At 38.5% G+C, this 26,072-nt stretch overlaps 1 protein-coding gene across 2 annotated transcripts in view; it reads left to right on the top strand.

Moving 5' to 3' along the window:
- BCAT1 (branched chain amino acid transaminase 1) overlaps window positions 1-26,072 on the top strand; it is a 61,878-nt gene that overhangs the window by 2,822 nt on the left and 32,984 nt on the right. Inside the window, exons 1-2 of one of the 2 annotated variants that reach the window (XM_030479364.1) lie at window positions 7,568-7,588; window positions 13,294-13,365. In XM_030479364.1, coding sequence (XP_030335224.1) covers window positions 7,586-7,588; window positions 13,294-13,365 — 75 coding nt within the window. In that variant the 5' untranslated portion in view covers window positions 7,568-7,585. Of the gene's footprint in view, window positions 1-7,567; window positions 7,589-13,293; window positions 13,366-26,072 lie in introns of those variants that run through there. The other variant, XM_030479363.1, reaches the window with a different exon arrangement.

Below are 26,072 nucleotides of genomic sequence, written 5' to 3'. Positions count from 1 at the left end.
CCCTCTCTTTCTTGCCTGTTTAAATGAATGTCACATATAAGAAATGAATTATGCCTCTGGTTTCTGCAGTCCTCTCTTGTTCATCTATTGCACTGATTGTTACTGACAGGCCTAGCACTCCTAGCAGTGTGTGATCCACTGGATATTCTGATTTTTCCCATGGAAGTTGAGTATTAAAATCTGCTGCAAAGTCATAGATAAAAAGGAAGACTGCAAGATCGTTAGGTAGCTTTAACACAGTCCACAGGCTGTATCCTTGTTTCAGTTTGATAGATGAAAATAATCCAAATGGAATTCACTAGTGATTAATGTATCCCTGGGAGGACAATGTTAGGAAAAGAGGTAAATCAGCTCATTATTTATGTAAGCACTCAGTTACTCTGAATTTGTTCAGCCATTTTAAAACAATTTATTTGGTGTGGGTATGCAAACGAATCAAAATAGACATTACTTTCATTACTTCCTTATGCCATTTTCTTAAATGAATAATCTCAGCTGAGTGTATAGTGAACTGCAGATTACCAGTAGGTTTGGAGGCAGGACCTTCACTGTTAGAATAAAAGATCTAAGGGGTCACTGTTAGAATGAAGGAGCTAAGGGGTAAGTTCTGTTTGGAAAATTTGCACGTGTGAGGACTGATATCTTCATGTCACTACAGTGACATACTCCACAGTCCTAGATCAGCTCATCAGAGACTTCTATGAGCTCAAGTTGCTCAGTACTGTTTGTGGCTTTTGATAGTAAATTGTGGCTATCCAACTGCCATGATGGCTGTAATGCAGAGATTAAATGAACAACCTCCTACTTGAATGTCTGAATTTCAGTGATACTTGGGCATAAATCAAAGTAGTATGTAACCCTAATTTCTTATTCATAGTCACTTGCATGCTTGCAGGTTTATACCTCCAGTTCTTACATAGGATGAAGTGAATGGGTTGTCCCATTTACCGTGGAGAGAATTTCATTACTTTATGACTTTAAACATTAAAGAACAGATAGTACTACCTCATGAAATAGAACACCTGTTGTAGAAGGGCAATTTAGGGATTATTACTATATGCTATTGCAGATGAAAATGCAATGTTATGCTCATGGAAAGACCTAACATTGCCCTTTGGTGTGTACATCAAATGATTCAAAAGGGTTAACATGAACTAAATAATTGAAACTATATTTAAAATCATCAAGAAGTTTTATACATTTGTCTTTTGTGCGTCTTGGCCCATAGTTTATTACTGTTTTTACAAACTGATGTCATAATACCCTTCCAACAGAGTTATTCATTTACTTTCTTCCCTTGAGGTCTGCAGTTTGCTCCAAGTTTTATTTTGGAGTATATCTGATGCATTAATGAATTGAAGCATGTGACTTCTCAGTAGGTACACAGCTATTGCTAATTCAGTTTGCCTATAAAAGCATTTCACATAACACTTGATAAAAGCAGTCTCAGTAAGCACAGAAAACATATTGGTTTTCCTGGTATATGAATTGGGTTTAATTCCACAAGGTTCTGATTGTGTGAATTTCCACCAGCATTCAGAGAGATCAGTGCCACACAAGTCATGTCCACTTGCTAAATTATATTTAGACTGTTGTCTTGGGAGTCATCACTTCTGTAATAGATGCTTGAGTTTGCATTATCCTTACTGAGAATGACTTTTTTAAACTTGGCACTGGGAGGCTTAGGGAACTGGGTTTGTTGAGTTTGGAGAAGAGGAGGCTTTGGGGTGACGTAACAGCAGCCTTCCAAAATCTAAAGGAAAATCAAGGAGGTGGGGCCAGGCTCAGCAATCGTGTACAGTAGGAAGACAGGAGACAATGCCATAAATTGAAGCCAGAAAAGTTCATACTGGATATAGGAAAAAATTCTCCCCACAACGACAGTCGTGCAATGGAATGTGTTGCCAGGAGAGGCTGTGCTGTCTTCATCTTGGGAGCTCTCAAAGCCCAGCTGAATAAAGCCTTGAGAAACCTGGTCTGAGCTCAGAGCTGACCTTGCCTTGAGCAGGTTGGACCTCCTGAGGCTTTGACACAGGATCAGTACATGTTGTTCCAGAGCTGTGCTTGCTAGGCTTTTTACAGTACAAAGAACTCTGTGAAAGATGCTCTTTAAAGTCACCAGTACAGGCAGACTTCTTTGCAGAAGGTAATTTCTTTAGCATGTCAGTATAGCAGTAATATTTTGTTCTTCTCTAGTATCATGAGTGCTTAACAGAAGAGGTTGAACAGTAATATTGGTGCAAGTCTCTTCACAAGAATGCTACTTTATTTGGATCCTTCGGAGTTTGTTGGGGATTTTTTTTAGGGGGTAGGGGAGGAAGAGGGATTGTTTGTTTGTTTGTCTTGGTGCTTTACTTGCCTCATTAGGATCCATGGTAAGGTTTATCAATATTCCATCAGTGTGTCTACCACTGAGCCAGGAGAGAGGACTGTACCTCCTTCCTACACTCTCAACACCTTCCCTCTAAGTACTGTACTTTCTTTCCCTATCATCGTCAAAGACCTAAGCTAGTACTTTTTGTCATTGTCAGAACACATCCTGGCTTAGCTAGACTTCTTTTTTCCTTTTTCTTCTTAGCATGTATTTGAAGAATAATTTTTTTAAACAAGGGTCTTTGTACCAGTAGACACTGGCCATGGGAAGGGAAGAGGAATGTCAGAATTCCTAGTTACATTAGTTACAAAGGGAAAGTTAAGGGGATATCTCTGGGATTCAGACACTTTTTTTCTTAAGACTGCGTCTTTTATAATACTGCTGTCTTTTTGAAAAAGAACAGCTGCTTGTTGGTTTTGAAATGAATTCACAAGGTGGTCTTCTTTTCAATGCAACTGGCTGCAAGTGAAGTTCAATGCACTGTTAGAGTTCTTACAACTTTTGAAAAGGTTCTGTCTGTAATATTTGATGCTAAATTTTCTAAATTGTGTAACTTTCCCTCTGATGTGTGGAAAATAAAACACTGGCAGAACGGTATAAAGCACTGGAAAAAAGGAGACCTTTTTGATTTTCTGGAATGTGAATTTTAAATTACTATATCTTAAATATAATATGTAAATACACCATACAAATGTGCACATTGTACTCTTGCAACAAAATTATTAATTCACAAGGTTTTATACAACCACATACAACCGTCATGCAATTCATTGAAGAATCACATAAAATCCACTTAAAATCAGCAGTAGTGATATAATTTCTGTTGATGCATGGAATTTCTTACCCTTTAGTAAAAAATAAAGGAAATTCTTAATCAAAACCACATGGGGAGGAAAACTTGATAGCAGATTTTAATACTTGCAGTATCCTCAACATATGCAGAGGTTAAGGTTTTGATCCTGGATGAATAAAAGCATAAGTCACTTTTTTAGTAGGATCTATAGTTTTAAACATTCAGAAGTACCACAATAATTTTAAAGAATAAAACATCAAGATTTATTAAGAACATGAAAGTATCAAGGCCACAGTCAGTGCTACTGTTAAGAGTCAAAACTGTGAATCCCTGTGAATCCTGCCCTATGCTGTGGCTGTGCCTACTTACAAACTCAGAATCCCACTTCCTGATTGCTAGAAACTATTGCCTGAAGTATATGGGCTGAAAGCTATAAAAAAGTTGTTTACTAGTATGAAAGTGTCATGTGAGCCGAGTTTATTCCTTGCATAACATGGAATAGCAGCTATAGCATAGGGTATTATAGCATATGGCAGCTACATAGCCACAATTTTTGCCACAGCTGTACAGCTGCCTATATACATTCATGCACGCAGAAAACAAAAGTCATATTGTATCCATGTGCTCATATATTAGAGGTGTTTATCCATCATCAGTGCATCATTTGTTTTGTAAGAAAGAATGGTGGTTAGATATGCTGTGTCCTATTTATATGTGCATGGGAACTAAGTTGCAAACTCTGCCTTAAACTTGAGTTTAAACTTAAACTCTGTTTAGAAAAAGAAGTGCAGTTTGGGAGACGAATGAAACAGTTTCCCATGCTTGGAAGTGTTTTGTTTCTGTAACCGTAAAGGGAGTCCATTGAGTTGTTTGGCTGTGTTTGGTTCAGTCCAGTTTTTCTTCTTTCTTTATCCTTCTAACCTAGTTGTACTTTTTACTAAATCTGATCCTGTGCTGTAACCTAGCCCATGGCCCAGGTTTCGGTTCTGTAGTCTGTTTTTTTCATATTGACAAATGTCTCTGCCATTAGAATAGCTTCATCTTAAAACATTCTGCTTTCAACACCTTTTCAGAGATTATTTTTGGCATTTACAGGTTCATTCTCTTGATATCTGGAGGCAGAAGTTCTGTAACATTCCTTTCTGGTTCTCCACTGAGCTGAAAATGCTGCATTTACTTTTTTTCTTTTTCCTTTTGAATCATCTTTTATGTGGTTTTGTTGTAGTCAACAATGTTTTAATCATGTCAATTGGGCAAAATATTTATTGTGACATACATATGAAATGAATGTTCTGTCCTGCCATTTCCAGGTGAACTGGATTTCAACAGTGGACAAATCAGATCCAATTCTAAACTGTTTTTAAGATGTTTAAGATTAGCTTCCTAATTTCAGAAGCGAGAGATACATTCCTATCAAGAGTATTGATATTCGCGTGGGTTGAAGCTGGGCGAAACCCTTGGTTCATAGGGGTGTTATAAGTAGGTACTTCGTTAATTTGGATTTGTTGAGCTGAGCACGGCTGGTTGATCATTGATACAGATATTGAGCTGTAAGAGGACAAGCCTACATTACTTGTTACAGGCCTGTTTATTATCTTCATTACTAGTGCTATTTCTTAGTATTTCAAAGTTATCATTTTTGTAATAGAGACTGTATCACTCTTGACTTATGATGACCTTTTACCATGCTATCATTTTAGCAAAGGTCCTCTGTTTGCTTTATGTGCTTAATGCTGACACCTCTACAAATACCTCATCTGTGACCATACTTTTCCAAGGCCACTTTTAATGTGCTGAGTGCTATTTTGTTCTCAAATTCCCTGGGCAGAATCCAGTTTGCTCTGGGCACTGGCAACAGATGATTGGGGATTTCAGATGAAGGGCTTGCTCACAGGGTGTTTAGAAAGGACACATAGGGTAACTTTAATGCAACTCCAAAATATTGGAGTCTTACAATGTGTGATTTTTCCCTGTCATCGAAGTGTTACACAGTCGAATATATACCAAGTAGGTGGAGTATCTGCTTTGTCACTAGTTTAAAATGTTTTACCACTTTTGAGCAGACATCATCAAGAAAAGCAGCTTCTTGTGGGTGCTATCTCGGAGTTTTTTCGCATCCAAGGGAGTAATGTGTGACTCTATATAGTGACACTGTAGTTGTGCTCTGCTTTTCTTGGCTTGTTAGTAAGCTTCCATGGGATTATTTACATTTGCCTGGTCTGGTGGATTATGCTTACTACCTTTCACTGCACCCACTGAAGCTCATGAAGAATGTAAAGCAAGAGAAGTTCCTAGCATATGCTGGAGATGGACATCCATCATGCAAATATGTTCCCTCTCTGCAGTTTGTTAATTTGAGCAAGAACACAAACATCATTGTAGGTGCTGTCTTCAAACAGATGCCAAGGATTTTCCCTGTGGGTTTGGTTGTTCCTAGTGCCTTTTACATCAAGGGAAAAGCTCCAACTTCCTTTCTATTTTGTTGAATTGTGTCCAGTTAAATCAAATTAAGGCAGTGTTTGAACATACAGCAAAAGACACGTCACAAGGATATAACCCAGGCTTTGATAAAATCCAGGGAGAAATCTCCCATTACTTCAAACCACTTATGCCAGGCTTAAAACCCACTGGAGCTAGTATAGGCAGATCTTCTGCAGCCATCACCTGTGTGCTGTTATGCAAGAAGCCTGCGTGAGGCATAGCTGTGAGCAAAGTGCACAACCGAAACCACATACATCATTTACACTTGTTCTTCTTCCTTGAGAAGACCTGTGATGGATATGATGGGTATGTCTCTGTAAGGAAGAGGAACTATGGATTTAGTACCTGAAGAGTCATGCATGCTCTATTCTGGCACCTGTCCACCTCCAGGCAATTCTCTGAAAGCAACTGCCAACCAGTGTTGTATGTATACCAACCAGAGGTATGCCGATGGGACAATCTATGCTTACATTTCCTATCTGTAAAGGAAACAGATATTTGTACCTCCCTTCACTTGGGTGTTGTGACTGTAGAGCCAGTATTTAATTTTTAAGACTTACAGGTATTACAATTAGAATATTCTAATAAAGCTTATAAATAATTAAGGTCTCCGTTCTTCATCTGGAACAAACAGTAAAATAAATGCAAGCATCATGCAGACCCGCTCCCCACCAGAATTCAAGAGAAAGCACAGTATTTGCTATTTATCTAGATGGCTGGCATCACCTGTTTAGAGAGAGCTTCTAGATCACTCAATCCACTGTAAGCCTTGAAACCTCATGTCTGGGTCCTTCTGCAGTGCTGTGGCCAAATGTAAAGGCAGAACACATATTTAGGTGCATACAGTTCTGCCTGTGAGGAAAAAACTGGGACTATGCTCAACATAGTAGAGAAGCATGTTTACGAGGAGTACTCCTCTGACAAGTCAGGCAGAGTGTACCTACAGTATTGAGCCCATTGAGATCCCCAGGTTAGATAGCTGCTGCCATGCTTTATCAGCTTCATCTCTTGGACGCTAAACAGCTAAATAAACCTTTTGGGAAGCAGGGAACAGGCAGTAACTGCAGTAACAGCCTAATGCAAAACAGAAAGTCATACTTCTTATGCTTTTGCACCGGTGGCATTCGATAGTGAAGAATTAAATAAGCCATGCAAAGTTATCAAGGGTAGATATGATATCAAGCCAGCATATGTCTGCCCTTTACAGACCAGCAACCGCAGTTGCATAATGTTTCATTGTACTTAGAGTTATTTGAGAGCCAGTTGTGTAAGTTACTGATTTATTATTTCTAGTGGACTGTATACAGGACTTGTGGTGAAAAAAGTAACTCCTTTATCCTCTAAAAGATATTTTTTTTTCTTTTTTTTTTCCACCACAGCTTTTGCTTTCAGTGTGTGATTCATCATTGCTCAGCGTCTTATGTAAACGTTTATTCCAGTGCAAAATGGGCTTAAATGGGACACGGTCTGAGCACTCTGAGAATAGCTACCAATGACCTCTTGTACAGGCCAGTGATTCAGGCCTAACCCTGTGTTTCTTCTGGTTACACTGTAGTTATGAGGAAGCTTGTAAACAGGAGTATGCCTCTAAATACAGGTTCTTGACTGCTAGCTCTTTTCTTTAAGCATGTCACTTCTCATTTTGGAATACATCACTGTTTCTGCTGTGGTTTGTTTTGTTTTTTTTCTCTTTTAGCTTCTCCTAGGAGTCTACAATGATTTATTTCCAAACTGCAGAAGCATTGGTCTCCTGCACTAAACTGTATGCTTCCCCTTCTAAGCCCTCAGTAACTTTTCAGACAATGATTTTTTGTTTCTGCTGCATATGCATTCATGTTATTTACATTATCATTTGGTAATTGCATCAAGACACTTACCTTGGTCATCAGCTGTAGGACCTGTGTGTAGTTTCCACCATCAAGGAATTTCACAAATAAATGGTAAGTTATATTTTATGCATCTTTAAATCAGATCTGTACTTTATCTGTACAGCTGTCTCCAGAATAAAAAACCTATATAGCCAGTATAACTGAATCCTTGAGTGAATTAGCAAAATATCTTTTATTGTGCTTAGGCTCATCTTTGCTGGTATAACAGTGCAGTTAACCAAAGTTATGGGATGCATGTTTTACTTTACTATGGAATCTTAAAATGCTAATTTAATACCCAGCATTATAGAATACATGAGCAAAGAGAAACATTAGAGAAAATGTAATGAACACAAGCTTCCTCGTGGTTAACAGCAAAGCCCTTTTACAGTGTAGAAGACAGTATGTATTAGCATCTACTCTCTTTCTTGTTGCCAGTTTGATGTGAAAAATCTCATATCAAGGAGAACTGGGCCTAAACAATAAAACCAGGTGACTTTCAGGATTTTCATTTATCTTGTTTGAGCAATAACTGTATCCTATAGCCATGGGACACTATCTAGGTAGAAAACAGGCAGATGAATTTATAGGTCAACTAGATCCAGCTGGTTGTTTTAACATGTTTTTCTTTCTGCCATTCTAGCAAACAATGCACTTGTTAAAAACCTAATTAATGCTAGAGCAGACAAACAAACCAACAAAAGAGGCACTTAGAGGCACTGTTCATAGGAGTGAGAGATGAAAGAGCTCCATTAGGTCATCTGCCTATTCCCCAAATAGTTCAAGGCTGTTTTCCTCTATCAGAAGGGAAGAGTCGGTGATAAAGATAGAGGAAATGGCACGGGGGAGTGACAGAGCAACAGGAGGGTCATAGGAAGGAAAAGAGACAAGAACAGTGTGAGCAGTGGGCTTAGAAATTAAGGTTAAAGCATGTTGCATTTGGAGGTCATTCATGAAGAGGATTTCTTTTAGAGTACTTGCCTATTTCTGTAAAGAAAATAGGAAGGAGGATTGCATGGTTGTGACAGAAAAGTATTAAGACAGAATTAACTACTGAATAAAGGGACACCATGCAGAGATGTACGGCTGCTTTATGTCCTGTATAGGATGGGGCTAGTTGTAGGTTTTCAATATCCTTCAATTGGGAATGATTGCATTTTAGACTCCATGTTGTATATGTGTAATTCACAGCTCATCTTGTAAATTCTCTGGAATATCTGAAAAATAATTTTAGCCTGAAGTTGAATAGATTCCATGTCAGGTTCTTCTTAGAGTTAGTTAAAACAAATTTTCTGTTGAAAATAATCTATTTTCTGTTGCTGTTGAACTCTTGCAGTCAAGCACATGTTCTTTTTGGATTTCAGCAGTAGTTGTCCTTCACCTTGCCTAGCATTGCTGCCTTGCAGGTGAACTGATACAAGCTTTCTTGTACAACACATTAGGCATTACTGAACTCATTCAAATACTAATTTAAGCGCTAAGTCAAAAAAATTGCATTGTTTCCTAGAGAAGTTTCTTACATGAATGCTGGCTGCAACGACTTTACTTTGGCATTATTGTCCTGCATTTATTTGATCTTGTGAAACCAATTTGGTCTGCTTTCAGACTTGTGATATAGCTATAAATGTTTCTAATTATAAATCTTGGATGGACTAGCTGAATAATTCCATTTCTTTTTGTTCTCAGTTTTAAGTTTTTTCTAACCAATAAGTTGTGCTCATATAATCTGAATTGTCTTTTATGTAAACATAATAAAAACAGTGATGCTTGTTTTAAGAGAAAAGTTTCATCAAAACTACTTAAATTGCTTTAAATTAAACCAAGTGAACTGCTCAAGCCAGACGATTAATGCCTGCATAATGTTTTGGACTAGTGTAATGATAATCTATTCAAATTTAACATTGCTTTGTGCAATGCAGGTATCTTAGGTTAAGAAACTCTTGCATGTTCTAAGCCCTGAGGCTTTCGCTCTGATGCAAAATTGTCATTAAATAATGTGGAAGCTTTCTTTTTCTGCTATGCTGGTTGCTTTATTTCTTTTCTTTGTTGTGTATTGTTATTACACTGCTTCACTGTTTAACTAACGTTAATGCCAGCTCAAGGTTGAACAAGCAGCCGCAGTAATGTGATAACACCCAGCTGGCAAGGCATCAGATATATGTTAGGGAAGTGCAGAAATCAACACAAATGAGAACTCTTCATGAGAATTTTTGGTGAACTAAGTAAAAAGCGAAGCATTGAAACACCATGTGCCAAATTGTTCTTTTTTTTTATCTTGGGTTTTGTTTTAGGTTTCGTTTTTGGTTTGGGGTTTTTTTTTTTCTTTTTTTTCCTCTCTGCTGATCCATGGGTACATTGAGATGTATCATTGAAGCTGCTCTGGAATTTGTCTTGTACAAGTTCTTTGAACCCATTATTGAAGACTGGCAAACCAATACATGGAGAGTGCTCCAACCTGACAAAGATACCTCAAAGATCTCTGGCTTGATAAATAGCTAAAATTACATTTTTAGGGTTAGGCAAACTCATGTAGTCTGGGGAGTTTAGGGAGGAGATGGACCTATTTTTGTAGCAGAAGGTCCTTTTAGCTGAAGGATGAGTGATCTGCATAAAAGAGGTAGATTTTCTGTTTTGAAGAAGCTGTGAGATACAGGAGGATACCCTAAAAGATTTACAAGGTCTCACACGTGTAACAAAATAGCAGTCAGAGAAGGTGTGACAAAGACAGCAAACAAAGCCAAGAGGCATCGATTTGGAGCATCTTGATGCTAAAAGATGTTGAAAATACATGTCTAATGCAGTCTGAAGACCGAATGCATGAGTTGAATGTTCAGATTTGGGAAAGCTCTAGTAGAAGTGCAAGTGGCAACTATATAAAAGTGCTAGTAAGTATTACACACACAATGGCCCTTCACATGCTGGGAGAAGACTAACCCCCCTAAGGCTATGTCCTCTTTGTGCAAGTTAGATTGGAAATAAGTATTGATGTAAGGGAGCATTGTTACCCAACTGTGATTACTTTTGTAAAGCTAAAGGATATGCAATGATTATTATAGCATTGAGATGTTTTGTAAAAGTAAAGACAGAATTGTTTATTACCAGGTCGTCATTTTAGTAGTGTTTCTTAGTGATACAATGACACATTAACCAAGTTTTTAATCAAAATTTAACCTAGCGTAATGCTTTACACTCTTCTCTCATACAGGCTTTACGGTAATGATAAAATCAATGTGTAATTTCAATATTTTTGAAGGAAAAATGTGAAATACTGTCTTCTTGCCAGTTTAGAAAAAGTAGTTACATATACCATAAAGGAAATGTTGTTAGCTCTATAACACAATACAGGAAATACTGCCATGCTTTGTGTAATTGCATAGGAACTGAGTGATTTTGAGGAGATATTGACTCAGTGGCTCAAATATATATTTAGGATAACATCAGTGTTTTAACGGATGCAGTTTTGAATCTACCATGCTATTAAACACAAAGGGCAAATTTATGCTTGGCATATCTCCCTTGGCAGTGTTGGCACTAAACCAGAGAGTAATTTTCCCTATTGCATTTAACAACATATTTCAAATTTAAAAGCTATGGAGCCATTAAAATATGACTCCATCAATTAGAAAGTAATTGTGGTATGTCTTTTCTAGTGCTGAGGGATTAACTCAATTTCATCTCAATGCGGTTAACAAAGGCAGTTAGCTACTTGCTTTAAATATGTGTTAAATCTGTAAAACATAATGACTTCGTAAAAAATTGGCTGTTGACTTCACTGAGCTGAGTGGAAACTTTGAACTGAAGGGCAATGCGATTGAGCCCCTAGGGCCTGTTCCTGTAGGTGGTCCACACTTAAAATTCACATATAAGCTGTGTATCCTTTTTTAAAGATCATGAAAGAGAATATTAAACTCTATCCAGCTTTGGTCCTCTCTGTGTTGATGCCAACGCTTGCTTTAGGGCAACTTCATAAAGCAGAGATGAGAAGAAACTGAAGCATAATGGTAGAGTGTTTGTCAGTATTTGCTGTCACCAGTAATTATTACTAGAAAATCCAACTTCGCATACTAGATACTAGACAAAAGCCAGCAATGGAGCTTGAGATGCTTGAGAAATTCTTGCTCCACAGCTGGCAGTTACCATCCTGGTAAGCAGCACACTCTCCATCCTAATTCACTGCACCGTGAAGAGAAATCAGTTGGTTTAATTCATCTGCAGAATACTAAACTATTATAAACTGGTGGTGTCATGAAGGCCTGGGATTTTACCACTGCATTTGAAAGTATTTGAAGAATCACAGGGAAAGCAAGGACCTATTATACAGGATTTAGTCCTCCTTCAGTTGATAGGAAGGAGCCTGTAAGCCGTGATTGCATGTCTTGCTGTAGAGCACTATGAAAAGAGAGGAACAAAAGGGTTAAAGCTGATGGTGAGAAAAGGCAGGAGGGATGTTATGGCCTCCCTGGGGCGTTAGGGGGGAGGGGAGAGGAAGTGAGATCTGCTGTAGCTGGGAGTTTGCTTTTTGTTTTGTTGGTAACAAGCCTGCTATCCCTTACAGACCCACTGAAGAACTGTTTTTTGGTTTGGTTTTGGGTTGGTTTCTTTTTTTTCACCCTTCCCTGTCTACCGTATCCCCAAGATCTGCGAAAAGGGAAAAACCAATCATGTTATTTGCCTTGTGTGTGTCATGTGTCACAACCTATGAGCCATGTGTCCACAGTCCTAGCCCCACAGTTTGGTGGCTGCTGCAGGACTGTGGTGTCTAGTGTCTCTCTGGCACTGTCATCCACCGTACACACAGTCCTCTTTGTAGGGTGAGAGCTGCTCCCTGGTTAAGAGCTTGGGGAGGGGATCTCACAGACTAAGCACAAAAGGTTTCCTGTGCACCTCTTCAGGGAATTACATCGTTAACCTCGGGCTTTCCCACATGGGCTGAGACTTCCCACCCAAAGTGCATCAAGGCTGAGGGGTAGCAGGGTGAGAGGAAGCCACCAAGTGGTAAACAGCCAGTGCAGGCTCCTTGTAGGGCTTTTTGCTTGTAGGGTTAAAAGCCTGACAGCACTGGCAACCTACCTAGTGCACGAGGGTCCTCAACGTTGCTGTTGGGAATTGGGGATCTTGCTTTTAAGTAGATGGCTTGCTTCTGGCTGGGTTATCCCTCTGTTGCTGAACAGAAGGATGCCTAGAACTGTCACTCCTCTTTCAGTTCCTTTCAAGCATGATCCATGGCAGAAGCCTTAGATTCAACATACTGAATAATTAAAAATATTCTGACAATGTATTTATATAGGTGGGCATTCCTTATCACTGTCTTCATTTAATGAAGGATTTAACAAAACTATCTTTTTCCCTTTTTCTTCCATTCTGCCTGGTTAGGCTTCTCTGAGAAAAGGCAAAAGCAAATCTGTTAGGTGGATGCCTTAGTAGAGATACTGACATTTGATGGAATTGTGTAAAACCACAGTTTGTTTGTTCAGCTTTGAATAAAAGACTTGTGATGCTGTGCATACCGTTTTGCACTTCAGAGCAATGATCTAATCTGAGATGTTGTCTCTTCTATAAAGCCCCAAAATACAGTTACAAAATAATGCAACTGAAGTAAAAGGTGGAAAGTTGTGCTAAGAAACTTCCAAAGAGTTCTTGCTAATATATTTACTGATGACAAAGGCTGGGTGATCATTCAATACAATCTGTCCCTAAACAGAATGAACTGAATGGGTATTATGTACTTTTCTGCAACGTGCATTGAATTTGATTTTCACTGGTTTTATTTCTCCCAGGGCTGTCAGAATGAGTGCACGGCTGGAGGATGTTCAGGAGAAACTGGAAAGCATACAGCTGACTCTTTCAAGGTATGTTGTTTGTTGAAGGGTGAGTGTCTGAAGCATTTCAGTAGATGGTGCCAGTCAGCACACGTAACATGGTAGTGATTGTTGTGCAGGCATTCATACCTACTGACATGCTTGAATGTCATAATTCTGTAAATAACTCTGTAAATAGCTGAAAATATTTTCAATGTAGAAATTAAAAATGTTACAAGAAGAGCTTTGTTATAGTTTCAGGTACTAGTTAAAAGGTTAGTAGTCATTAAACAAAAATTAAAATGGTATAGGTGATTTTACTTCTAACTCTTATCTGCTTCAAAAGCAATAGAAGTGAAGATTGATTCCTCCATTAACTGTTTTTCCCAAACAAAGTCTACATAGCACTATTATTTATTAAACTTTGGCATTAGGAATGGTGTTCAAAAGTATGTTTTTCATCTGGTCTCAAAGTTGCAGAACTAAAGATCTCAGAAGGACTCCAAAGCACACCACGACCCTGGCACATTATCAGCACTCAACAAGCAAACAGGGCTATGATAATAAGGAATGCTGAGCAGCTGCCAGGAGCTCACATGAAACTGAACCCATCATCTTTTTATTTTTATCTTATGCTTAGTACTAAGTTCAGGATGTAACTTTTTCCTCTGCCTCCTTCCTGAATGTGATGCCAGTAACTATGAGCTCCACTTGAAGACCGTATGGACACAGATGTCAGTGTTTAATTTTCTGTTGTAAATGTGAAGCCCATCAGTATGTGCATGAAATCTGCCTCGTGTCCTCATTTCCTTTTTTTTCCCCGCCTCTCTTTTATATTTCTTTTACCTTTATTCTTTGTCACACATCTACCTACTTCTTTCTCCTTCCCCTCTCTTTCCTTGCTTTGCAATCTTTAAAAGCCTCATCTATATTTTGCAATGTTTAAAAATAGTACCCAGAAAAGGTGCTTTTTCAGCAGTTCCCTTCCTGTTATTGCTGACTATTGTCAGCAGTACATGAGATGAAATTATAATGATATACTCTGTAACTGTCATGTTCTTCCTGATTTTTTGGACAGTGTCACTGCTATTCAGTCTTCTGAATCATGCTTAAGTAGTTATTTCCATTTTAGTTGCCAGCCCTTAACCAGATATGGAAAATAAATGCTGCAGAAAATGTGTTGGACTCCTTGATAAGATTTATTTTGATGCTGGTCTTACTGAAAACAGCAAAGAATTCTTGAGTCTGTGACTAAAGAATTTTGCCATGTAGCAACATGTCACTTAATTTCTTTTCCTCCATTCTCAGCCCTTCCCAGTTCTTCTCTTCCTCATTTTTTTTGCATTGTGTGTCTCTGGCAATTCTGCCCAAGAAGGAAGATATAGGGTGACTGTGCAGCCAGAAGAACTGATTTGGAAAATATTGACAAAACCAGGCATGCAACCAGCTTTGAAACCCCGAGAATTCACAAGTATGGAGTGCAGGATTGTTCTGTGAATTTCCCTTTAATAAATAGACAAGATAGATCTCAGTAGATTCATTCAGTAGAGTGTGCTAGTGTATTAAATCAAAAATTGCTTTACAGAGAGGACACTCTTGTGTAACCACACTATACTGTTTCCTTCCACTCATTGAGGCAGTCCAGAAGGGAGATAAATACAGTGTCAACAACCTCTGATAATGTTTGGTTTGTAGGTGAACTGGGCATAAACTGAAGGAGACTTGGTGCAGATTTAATTACACCAGCAGTCAAGCAGGTTCCCCAAATACTGGGTGGCACAAGGTTGGATTTAATCCAGTTTCCTTTCCATCGATACTTGTATGTCAGCCAGAATGCCAAATCATTGCAGTGGAGAGTCTGTGTGAGGGGAAAAACACATTAACAGGTGGGACAGATGGTCATAAAGGGAATAATACTAGAAAAAAACAGCTGGCTCAGGCTGAAGTCTGATTTGTAAGTCTATTGCTGCCTTATGGCTCTGTTTCTGAAGATTAGCTGCAGTCACCAGAAGGGGGTTCATTTTTTTTTTGAATTTTTTTATTTTTTAGAAAATATTGTACTGAGTGTTTGTGTGTGTATGAAAATTTATAATGGGGGTACAGGTACTGATTGCAGTGTCATGCATGATAAGAATTATTTGCAGTCTCTTTAACTTCATTGTCAAATTAAAAAGAAAATCCTTCTAAATGAAGGAAAAAATTTCACGAGACAATGGCGAATAAAATAGCCTGGATTCATTCTAGGGAACTTCACAAACATTTCTGTGGAAGGCAGTTACAGTTACAATTTCAGAAACTATAGCTAATAATATTTCAAAGCATCAAGCTGACCCATGGGGCTGACTGTGCTGAATAAAACTGCAATTTTGTGCCAGTAACCCAAGTAATCCAAGATTGTGGGAATGCAGAAAAAAGGGTATGGTTTTGGTTTATGCTTACATAAAACATATTGTTTACAGGGGATGGTGTCCAACATTTGAATGCCAGACTAGCCCGCTGAACACATTTCTTTTTAGAATGCCGTGCTGTGCTTTTTTGGTGCAGTGTGCTCATTTGAATTTTACTGCAATTTCTGCCTGAGTTGGAAAGGTAGACTCAGAAAGTCCCTATATGCTGGGAGGGAAGGAATGAACGCTACTTTGAGCTTTCTCTGCTAGCTGCTCACTGTTTTCAATTCCCATGGGCTTCTCTTAAGTCAGTAGCTCAGAAGTGGCATGTTTGTTTTAACTGCTACTGAACTACCTTAATTGGACTCCTGCAGTTAAAAGTCTCATCCTGACAGGTCTGTGATTTACAAGATACTTGATGTATGGCATTTAGAGTTGACATGTGACCAGTGATCTTGGAACATGTAAGAAACATGGAAGGAAGTAGTGATTATGCTTGTTTCCTATATTGTAGAAAATGTCAAATATCCAGGATTTATCTACCCAGCTCCTTCCACTAGATTGAAATCTTTCCCCTCCCCCAAGTGTTGTATGGACACATTTATTTGTTTATTTAAATAACTGGCTGTGGTCTGTGATCGTAACCTAAGAAGCTGCACCAGGGGAGGTTTAGATGGATACTAGGAAAAATTTCTTCACTGAAAGGGTGATCAGGCATTGGAACAGGCAAGTAGTGAAATCACCATTCCTCGAAGTGTTAAAAAAAAACATGTAGTTGATTCTCTTAGTGACATGGTTTAGTGGTGGACTTGGCAGTCCTGGAGTAATGGTTGGACTTGATGATCTTAGAGGTCTTTTTCAACCTAGTCGATTCTATGATTCCAAGTTATACTTCTAGTTTTTGCTTATTGTCAGCATGGATCTCTAGGGAGGGAGTACGAAACCAGTAATGGGAAGTGGAGCCATCCTCTGTACCACTGAATGTATTTTGGAATGTTGAAGCAAAAAATGCACATATCTGGCTTTGCTCTTATACATGTTTCTTTGCATTCAGTAATACCATGAAATAGCACACAGTTATGCCTGAGGCACTAAATGTTTATGATTAACATTCTTATTGTACTGTCATGAGACTGAATGTTGTTTGGATGATGTAGTGGTCTGTTACCATATGTAGCTCTAATTTGGTTTTTTTTAATGTGTGTTTTAGGTCTGACTTTGAATTCGTAATGCTTGGTCTTAAGAAACTAAAGGCATCTATGATTGCCTTTTCTTTCCCTCATGTTATCAATCTGTATCCAGAAAGACGATTTTAGTTATGTAACCTTTTGTCATGGAACATATTTTCCAGTTGAGAGACTGGAACGCTTTAAGAAGGTATTTATGTTTCTCTGTGTTTTAATGACCTGAAGCTATATAGAATTAGTTGGGCATCTTAATGGTGCAAAATTCATTTCTTTTGGGTTTTTTTTTTTTTGTTTTTTTTTTTTTTTTTTTTTAGTGGCCTGTTTAGTGTACCAAAATGGTGCAAACCTTCTCGGGGATACTGGCTAGTCTGCTATCCACAATAAAGTAAACATAAATATACCCAGAATAAAGCAGAATAAAGTAGCTGTAGTTTACAAGTGGATCTGGATTGACTTGTTAATATGAAGACTCACGGTAGCAGAATGAAGAATGTTTAAGTGGAGCTTCTGTATCTCAGTATCTCCTCATGCTACTCTAAATAACTATGAGTGTTCCCGTGTAGTCTTCTACAGACAGATCCAACCTTCCTAGGCTCTGAGCCAGTGGGATATGAGCCCATGGCAGACTGGAAGCTATACAGGCAGTTTAGCGCAGTGCTGTGCTCAAACTAATAATCCCTGTTGAGATTTTGGACTCAGTACAGTGCTATAGGCTGAATACAGTGCTATGCTAATATGTTTGTATGGCTTCCAGTTCAAACTTAGCTCACATTTAGCTGCGCGAGATGCTGGATATAGTGAATTTTCTGTAATGATGTATGTTTTAGTATTTGTTTCGTGCATTGCTATAATGTTTTAGAGCCCAAGCGCTGAACTAGCTTAGACTCTAAATTAGAACATAAAGATTACTTCCATACTATAGGTATAACTTACCAATTATCAACCAGTTTTCCCACAGAATCAAAAACTGTTGTGTATTTTACCTCTTATTTACCTTACTTCCAGTGCAGGCACTTGCGGTTCAAATTGAGAGATTGCCAATGGAAGTTTTACAGACATTGATCTTGTCGTTGGAGGTCTCTTCACACAAATGTAATTGTTCCTTGTTCTAGGACCATTAGTTGTGTATTTTAAATCGTGCAGCCTTTGCATGAAATAACAGTGAACTTGGTTGGCTCTATGCAAAACATACTGTGCTGATTCTAATTCTCTGCCTTGTTTCACGTTCTTGACAAAGAATGCAGTATCATTAAAGAACAGGTCTATATTTTACCCTGGAAACTTTAAAGTTATAAATAACTTAGTATTACAGGAGTAATCTATGCAGTTAAGATATAGGTTAGAAGTTACTGCAGTAGTAGCATTTCTTGTTATATAGTGTGTATGCTAGAAAGGGTTGCAAAAATTTCTTGTTTTCTGGGGAGAAAATACGACTATTTTTAAGAAAGTGTTTTGAAGAAAAACCTGACTAATTGCATTTTCTATGTTTACATTAATGAAACTACATTACTATGCTTCTTTACCATGTTTATACTAATGAAGCTCAAGTGTGTCTACAATTCATGTTAAATATAGTGGGATATAGGATACCTTACCCTGGGAACTAGGAGAGGGACCAATCCATTTTGAGATATTAGTCAGTTTCAAGCTTTATTTTAGAAAATGACTTTATATTTGAAAATGTTGCTGACAGAGATAAAGAATAAAAAATTCTCCAACCCTCTTATTTTAATAGAAAATTTTGTTCACCACATTTCTTCCTTCCCTTCCCATACAGACATTAAAAATGTATAAAATACAGAATAGTCTAATTTTTTGAGACATTTTTTAAAATCTGAACTTATTGACTGTATCACATTGGCATAACATTTGAGTGGCACAGTGAAAGTTCCACTCCTTGAAGAGTTTAGGAGGTACATCGCACTTCTTGTATTTCCCCTTTATATGAGCAGTAGGTAAAGTTTCTGACATTCTCGGAGCACATGGGTCAAGGGAGCACTGAAGTATTTTTGGAATGACGACATTCATGCATTATAGTTACCACATTATGTATAAGGCTAACAAATATAAAGCAGTTTACATAATTCATATATTTTTACTTCTCTTCCTCTCCAGCTTGTTCTCAATTTGTCATTTTCTACTGGCATCAATAAATTATTTACCTGCCAAAGCATATGGGCACTCAGTGAAGCTTTTTGTCATGTTGCAGCTGTTAATTCTTCTGTGGTTTTGGGGTTGGGGGGATGTTAGGAGAATGCCCTGCTTTTCCATTTTAAATTCTATATTAGACCCCATTTTCCATTTTGATCGATCAGATAGAACATTTCCTTTGTGCTTAAACTGTATGAGGAAAAATTTATTACAGAAATATACCAATATCTTGATGCTGTGATAAGCAGTAGCTCCCCTAAATGTTTCTTTATTGGAAAGCTGCTTTTATATAAAATGTCTTAAAGCAGTAAAAGATGACCAATTGGATATCTATCTATATGTGTGTGTGTATATAACATTATACAATAAGGCATCTCCAAGTATTTCGTGTCGTAGAACCATAGGCCATCTAGCCCATCCTTCTACTAAAAGTAGGACTCTAATCAGCACCAGACCAGCTCAGCTGTGGCTCTGTTGAATGTAGTGCTGTGCTATTCTCTTTAAGAAATAGTTTTGTTCTGATGTCCAGTCTGAACCTCCTAAGCTGAAACTGTGTCAGTTACCATTTTGTAGGTCATCTCCATATCATTTCCGTGAAAGTACATAGCTGTTACCTCTGTTAGATCAGAATGCCAAGCTAGAGGCCAATTCTCTATTGTCATAACAGTATATAGCATTTGCAATCAGGGCACTGATTTAGAAAAGGTCAGTCTGATTTTTATCATGATTTCAGCTGAATTTATTTGTGCTAGCTTTTCATCAGTGACAATAAAATGATTTACTTTTCGTCATGTGTTGAATTAAAAAAAAAAATAAAATTGGTGAGTAGCAATGTTCCTAGATCACAGTGCCTTCATTATCACTTGATTATGCCTCCTAGCAGGGCATGTATATGTTGCAGAATTGTTGCAGAATTATTAGAGGTGATTTACAATCAAATCCATTCTCTCACCTTCACCTGCCAAGAGGGAAACCAGCTACAGCACAGAGAAGATTGAGTGCTGAGTGGTTTCTGTGGTATTTTGCGTCCCCACAGGCATTGAACAAACTCTTTTGGATATTACTAATAATAGCGGGGCAAGACTGACTTACACATCTGCTGCTTTCTTTCCAGTTATTAGGAAAGAATGGGTGTAGGTGACAGTAAAGATCAACACAGTGCATTTGCAGCTGAGCATTCTGTTTTGATGAATAAGAGAAGAAATGTAGCCCAATATGTGTAAATGTATGTTTTGGTGATTGTTGGTTGCTGGGGGAAAGTGGCTTTCCTGAAGGAGACCATGCAAGTTGCGTGCACAGGTGGAGAGCACATTAATGCTGCTTAGTATTGTGGATGGCTCTACTTGGCACATCCATGTTTCTAAATCAAGCTTGTTCTCACAGAGTAGCAGCAGTAGTGTCATTGCTTCAGGACTGTAGTAGCCAAGAAATGCTACTGAGCAATGACAAACTTTTAGTGCTGTGAAAATAATTCAGTATGATCTTCCTGCAGTATGCTAAGGGATGATTTCCCAATAGTCTGCACGCCGTCAGGAACCTATCTATAATGTGGCATTTGAGATATGTGGCAGGTCTCTTCAGTCTTAGCTTGGTGGCAAGTAGTTCTGTGTTTCTCTTCAGGTGAGTGATGTCCTTCAAATAGCTGTAGGCTTTTAGCAAATAGGTTTTCTAAGCAGTAGTAGGGAAACTGATTGTCCCATTATCTGAACCTGTAGGATTTGCAAATAACATTAATTGTCTTCAGCAAATAACACAAGCTTTTAGCCAAGATAAAAGGAAGTTGCTAGAAAAAAAAAAAAGCCAGGAGGCAGTTTGGCTGAGTTGATTTATAGCACAAAGAAAGTGATACTTTATCTTCTTTTTAAATAGGAGCTTAAGGTAGAGCTGACATCTGTAAAAGCACAGAAACTGTACTAGAGTTTTGGAAATTCCATTTAGTTTGTATAGTTTTCTGGATTTATTTTTCCCAAGGTGAGTTATTGCTTTTAAAAGGCAGAACTACAGCACCAGCCAATGATTCCCAAAGGCAACTTAATAAAATCCATGGTGTCCGTACCTATTCCCAAAAATTTGTAAGTTTATCTTCTGTCTAGCAGTGTGAGAAGGGAGATCAGAGAAAAAGGCAGGTGTGGTTAACTGTTTGAAATTATTCCTGTAACCTCGATGTAAAAGACAGACATGAAATATTCCCCAAAATTCTTGAAATTCCATATGAAACTATGAATTCTGAATACCTTCATTCCGTAAATCCACTTTCCTACATGGCTACAAGCTTATTAAAATCAGAGTAAGGAGATTTAATTGCAACTGCTCAGGACTTGGACATGTGAGATTATGATTCTATTCTTGGCTACTCCACATAACATGTTTGTGACTGGCGAGGTTACTTAGGTGAAATATTTACAACGTTTGTCTGAAATTTAGGTTTGCAGTTCATTTCTTCTTTTAATATGACTACTTTTTTTTTAGAAGTAGAAATTATGTTTTCCAAACCAGGAGACAGCGGTGTCTTAAGTCTTTGTGGACCAAATTCATAAGTTTTTCTTTAATACAGCATTATTTGAACATGTAAAACACTGCTCCACTGTACAAAAATGTGGTATCCGTTAAATGTCACAGACCTCTCTATTCCAATTTTCTGTGTGAGCCCTCAGCTTGTGTTAGGCTCAAACCTTCTCCCAGGCAAACTCTTTCTAAAAATGGAACATTGTGTTTATGCTGTAATGCAGAAATACAGTGGTTGTGGGGCAAGGAGCAGCACAGCATCAGGAATTGCATTAACCAGCTGTCAGATCTGTTGAGAAGCAGCAGTGTATACTAATAGTGAATAATATGAGTGGGTTAATTAGTTAATGTGTCCCATTAGTTAACTAGTTTTATGTTTCTGGAAATGATTGAGGGTGAGTCTATGAGAGAACTTTCTGTTCAAGGAATTAGGCTATTGCACAATTGCCATCTGTAATTGCCTATGGGGAATTGCTTCTTTCTAATCAAAAGCCCAGGTATATCTACACTGCAGACAGGAAGTGCAGTTGCATGGCCAAAGAGGATTTTTATATAGCTAATTTGACCAGCAGTAGCAGTGGGCTACAGCAGTGTGTTTTTCAGTCCAGTGCAATGACTGCATTAAAGCCTGCTCATACTGCTTCCGTATTCATGCTTTCTTATCATTCAGTTAACTGGAATAGCTCTTAGCAAACAGAAAGAGTTTGTAGGACCAAAATGCAATAATGTGACCAGTTTCTGTTCCTATATTTAATAGTCTTACCAGCATCCTGGTGGTTTATAATTTAAAAAGGTAGTCATATGCAAAATGTTTTATATAATTCTTCGATAGATGAGATATTAAATGACTATTTTTCGTAGATCTGAAAATACCATCAGCTGGACTAAAGGAGACAGACCCCAATAGAATAAAATAGCTGCTTTCATTAAAGTTTTCTTAATATCAGGTAGAAGGTTTCCTTAGTATCTGTAGGAACCCCATTTCTTCATCTTTGTTAACTTTAAAAACATACATCTTCTGAAACTTATGCCAGTGGAGAATAGACTAATGAGTAAGGGATGAAACACCCCTCAAACTCCACAAAAAAGCAATCAAAACCCACCCCCCCCCAAACCCCAACACCACAACCCCACCCCAAAACCATTACTAGTCCATTTAATTTTCCTGAAACAGAAACGTATGAGGCTATAAAGATTCAGATAGTTTTGCCTTCCTTACAATCCAAATTCCTACAAAGCTGGAGGAGGGGTCTTGATTAACTTAAATGGGCTTTGGATCAAATCAATAGGAGTTGATTTGAGTGCAGGGTAGCATTTCACCAACATATAGAAAAACTCTTAAAATCTAGTTAGTTCCATCGAAATCAATGATGATATGCATTACCCATGTGCTCGAGTGTTTTGTAGGGCAAGATTATTTTCTTCAGTGCTTTCTCTAGTCTAGCTGGACTGTAGCTTTCCAACATCTATCTTTCCCTTTTTGAGCATTTTGGGAGCTGCAGACTGCATTTGCAGCTGCCCTTTTCATTCTGTAAGGCAAGAAGTTATGTCAATTCCAACCACTTATCTGTCGTCTTGTCAGACCAGGTTTACATCTCTGCCTATTGCTCCAAATCAAACATTCCTGTGTCAGAGTCAGAGCATCTGTCAGGTCAGGGGAAAGGTTAAAGAAGCCAGCAGTGTGTTGTGCCCTTCTGCGTTTTTTCCCCATTGCTTCCAGAGTGTAGCAGAAGCGAATTCTTTGGTTTGAAAAATATTTGATAAATGTCTGTTATGAATAGTTTAGGTTGGATGCCTTGCAGAGGATGGACTAGACAAAAGTTCTTCCAGCCATATTTTCTGCTGTTTCCATGACTGACTCACAACTGATTCAGACCCTTGACTCCCTTTCGCTTTGTCATTTGTCCTGTGGTCTATTACCCAGTGTACAGTCAACCTGATGCAATGATTCCAGACCCTAGTTCAATTACATGTGCTAACATATTCTCAGATGAAGTCCCAGGGAAGCTTTATGTTGAAAGATTTCTGGGTATTCTCCCTGGGGTTGAAGAAGATGGTTTTTTATATTTTGTTTCTATTTTTTTATATTAGGAAAATTAGGGCTTTCTTCCTGCTTAAATGTTATTACATCTTGGCACACTTTTCATTCTGAAGCCTCAGGCTCTGCTGTAAATTTAAGACCGTAATGATGGTAAAAGGATTATAGGATAGCTTACTTTAACATTACTTTTTATACTTTACAAGCTAATGAGAGATTTCTAAGAATTTATTTAACTCTGTCTTATTCTGTTTTGAGTGGATAGAACACTTGTTGTTCTTACTATTTCTACCGTAGACTTTATTATTGTGAGCAGAACCACACAGGGCTTAGCCCTATACAGAAAGCGGTGGTCTCTGCCCCACAAAAGTAGCGGTCCTTTCCAAGGAAGGTGGGAATGGGAAAAGAAACAAATCTGCAGACCCTGATTTACCCAAGGCCTGTAGGGCAGAAATCTCTTTTTCACTCAAATAGATGCTGCTACAGTGTCAGCTAGTGAGTAGTGGATAGAGCTGAGAGGGAGTAAGTCAGACAAACTAGACAAACTGCTGGAAAAGGCTAGAGTTGGTTTCATCTACTGGAGCAGTATCCAGCATTTTTATTTCTAAGACAGGGTTTAGGAACAGGGCTGCTTGTAGTGGGTACTCTACAGGAGCAATTACATGCAACATATAGAAGCTTGAGCCCTGTTGTATGAGGCTGCTGGGCTGGAATATCCAATATATGAGCTTCTCCAGCCACCTAAGATCACTGCTCAGGTCAGCAAGAAAATGGGGCTATCCTCTGCCACCTGCAGCTTGACTCTGGAAAGTAAGAGAGCTGAATGATTTATAGGAGAAAGGTGATAGCTTGCTCTTTGGCCACAAGGCCAAAGCAGGCTTGTTTTAAAGAGAGAATTTCAGTTTCCAGAGGTGAGTTAACAGTCCACTTTCTTCAGCCTAGTTAGTGTCCTCAACCAAGTTCCCCATCCCCTTCCCAGTTTGTCATATAAGAAGAGCTTCATGTTCAGGAGGCTAGGCAGAAGGGGCAAACTTTCTGCTCCAGCAGAAAGAATGGCTTCCTGGGATAGATGTGTGTGCTGAGGAGGTCCCAAAAAGCAATGATGAGGACTGAATGGCAGGAAAACAACATCCTTATCCCTGGAGCCCTCCTCAAACCCATTCTGTCTAGTCCCAGCCCTGATCTCTCCAACTGCCCCACTTTGTTACCTTTCCCCTTTATAGTAATTCCTCGCACTCTTTGTAATCTGTCTTCTCAAAATCTGCTCTCCTACTGCAACCACATTTTGCTGTTCACAGATGTAAGGGCAAAACAAGTTATTCAATTTTGCCTACACTTCTGTGTCATTGCATCAGAAGGCCCTGATCTTTCCTAGGAGATGTTTACAAACTCAATGTAAGTAATGAAAAATAATGATTGCAGTTGCTTTGTCGTCTTCATTGAATCGCTTTGACAAGAAGTCAGGAAGGTTACTTATTTCCTCAGAGTAGATTGCAGTCAGTCTCACTGAATGGATGTTCATGTTTTGAGGATCTCTGCTGAAACTCGCTGTTATAGTTAGGTAACATGTAAGCTATTTTACAGCTGAGGCTGCCAGTTCTGTTTTTACTCAAGGAAGTGATAGAAGTGCTTGGCTCAGCACAGTGTTCAGAAAAGTTTGGGTATGTCAAGTGAATTATACCTGTTACAGCTGCTCAACCTATTCCTTATGGTTGTAGTTTCAGTACAGTGAAAATAACTGCAACCAAGGATCATTTGGGAAGGTGTTGGTAAAACAAAAATATGCACTTGCCATCTGCACCTACCCAAGACAGTTCTCTAGGCTAAGAAAGGTAGGAATGTAGTAATGACAGTAACAGCTCTAGCCAGAAGCTGCTGTCAGCTCCAAATCCACTTAAGGCTATTGCAAAGGTTGAGTAGAATAAGCATTAAACTGACATTTTGGCTAGGGGCACCAGAATGTCTTGCTACAGCTTTGATTAAAATTGGCACAGACCAGCATGTCACTTTTAATTTGATGTAGCCTATAATTGAAAATATCTGATGTGATCAAATGATGAATTTCAGTTTCAAGAGGTCACAATATATCTTCTTTACTTGGTCTGGGTAAAGCTTTGCCCTGGAAGAAGTTGCATTGGAATCAGCAGGTACTTTTCAGAGGAGAGGCTATTCAAAAAAGTGCATCTTGTCAAGACAGTGGCTTTTTATAAGTGCAGTGTTGCTATACAAGCCCTGAAAATCAACAGTATTCAGCTGTCTTTCCCATCATCTCCTTTTGCCTACCATAGGCAGAGCAATCTGGTTCTTCCTGTTTCTTACTGGAGTGCCCTGGGCTGGGACCTAGGAACATGTGTCTTGTACATGCTGTACTGCTGCAACATGAAGAGTTTGCAGGGATGGAACTGTCTTTGTTATTTTGCTATAGGCAACAGGGGCCAAATAGCTGCACTCAGTAGGCTGTATGCCGTATGCTTCTTTCTTTCCTTCTTT

Source organism: Strigops habroptila, chromosome 3 (assembly GCF_004027225.2).
Source record: "Strigops habroptila isolate Jane chromosome 3, bStrHab1.2.pri, whole genome shotgun sequence".
NCBI classification, from domain to species: Eukaryota; Metazoa; Chordata; class Aves; order Psittaciformes; family Psittacidae; genus Strigops; species Strigops habroptila.
The sequence above is the reverse complement of the archived record's forward strand: the minus strand, read 5'-3'. Positions and strand labels throughout refer to the sequence as shown.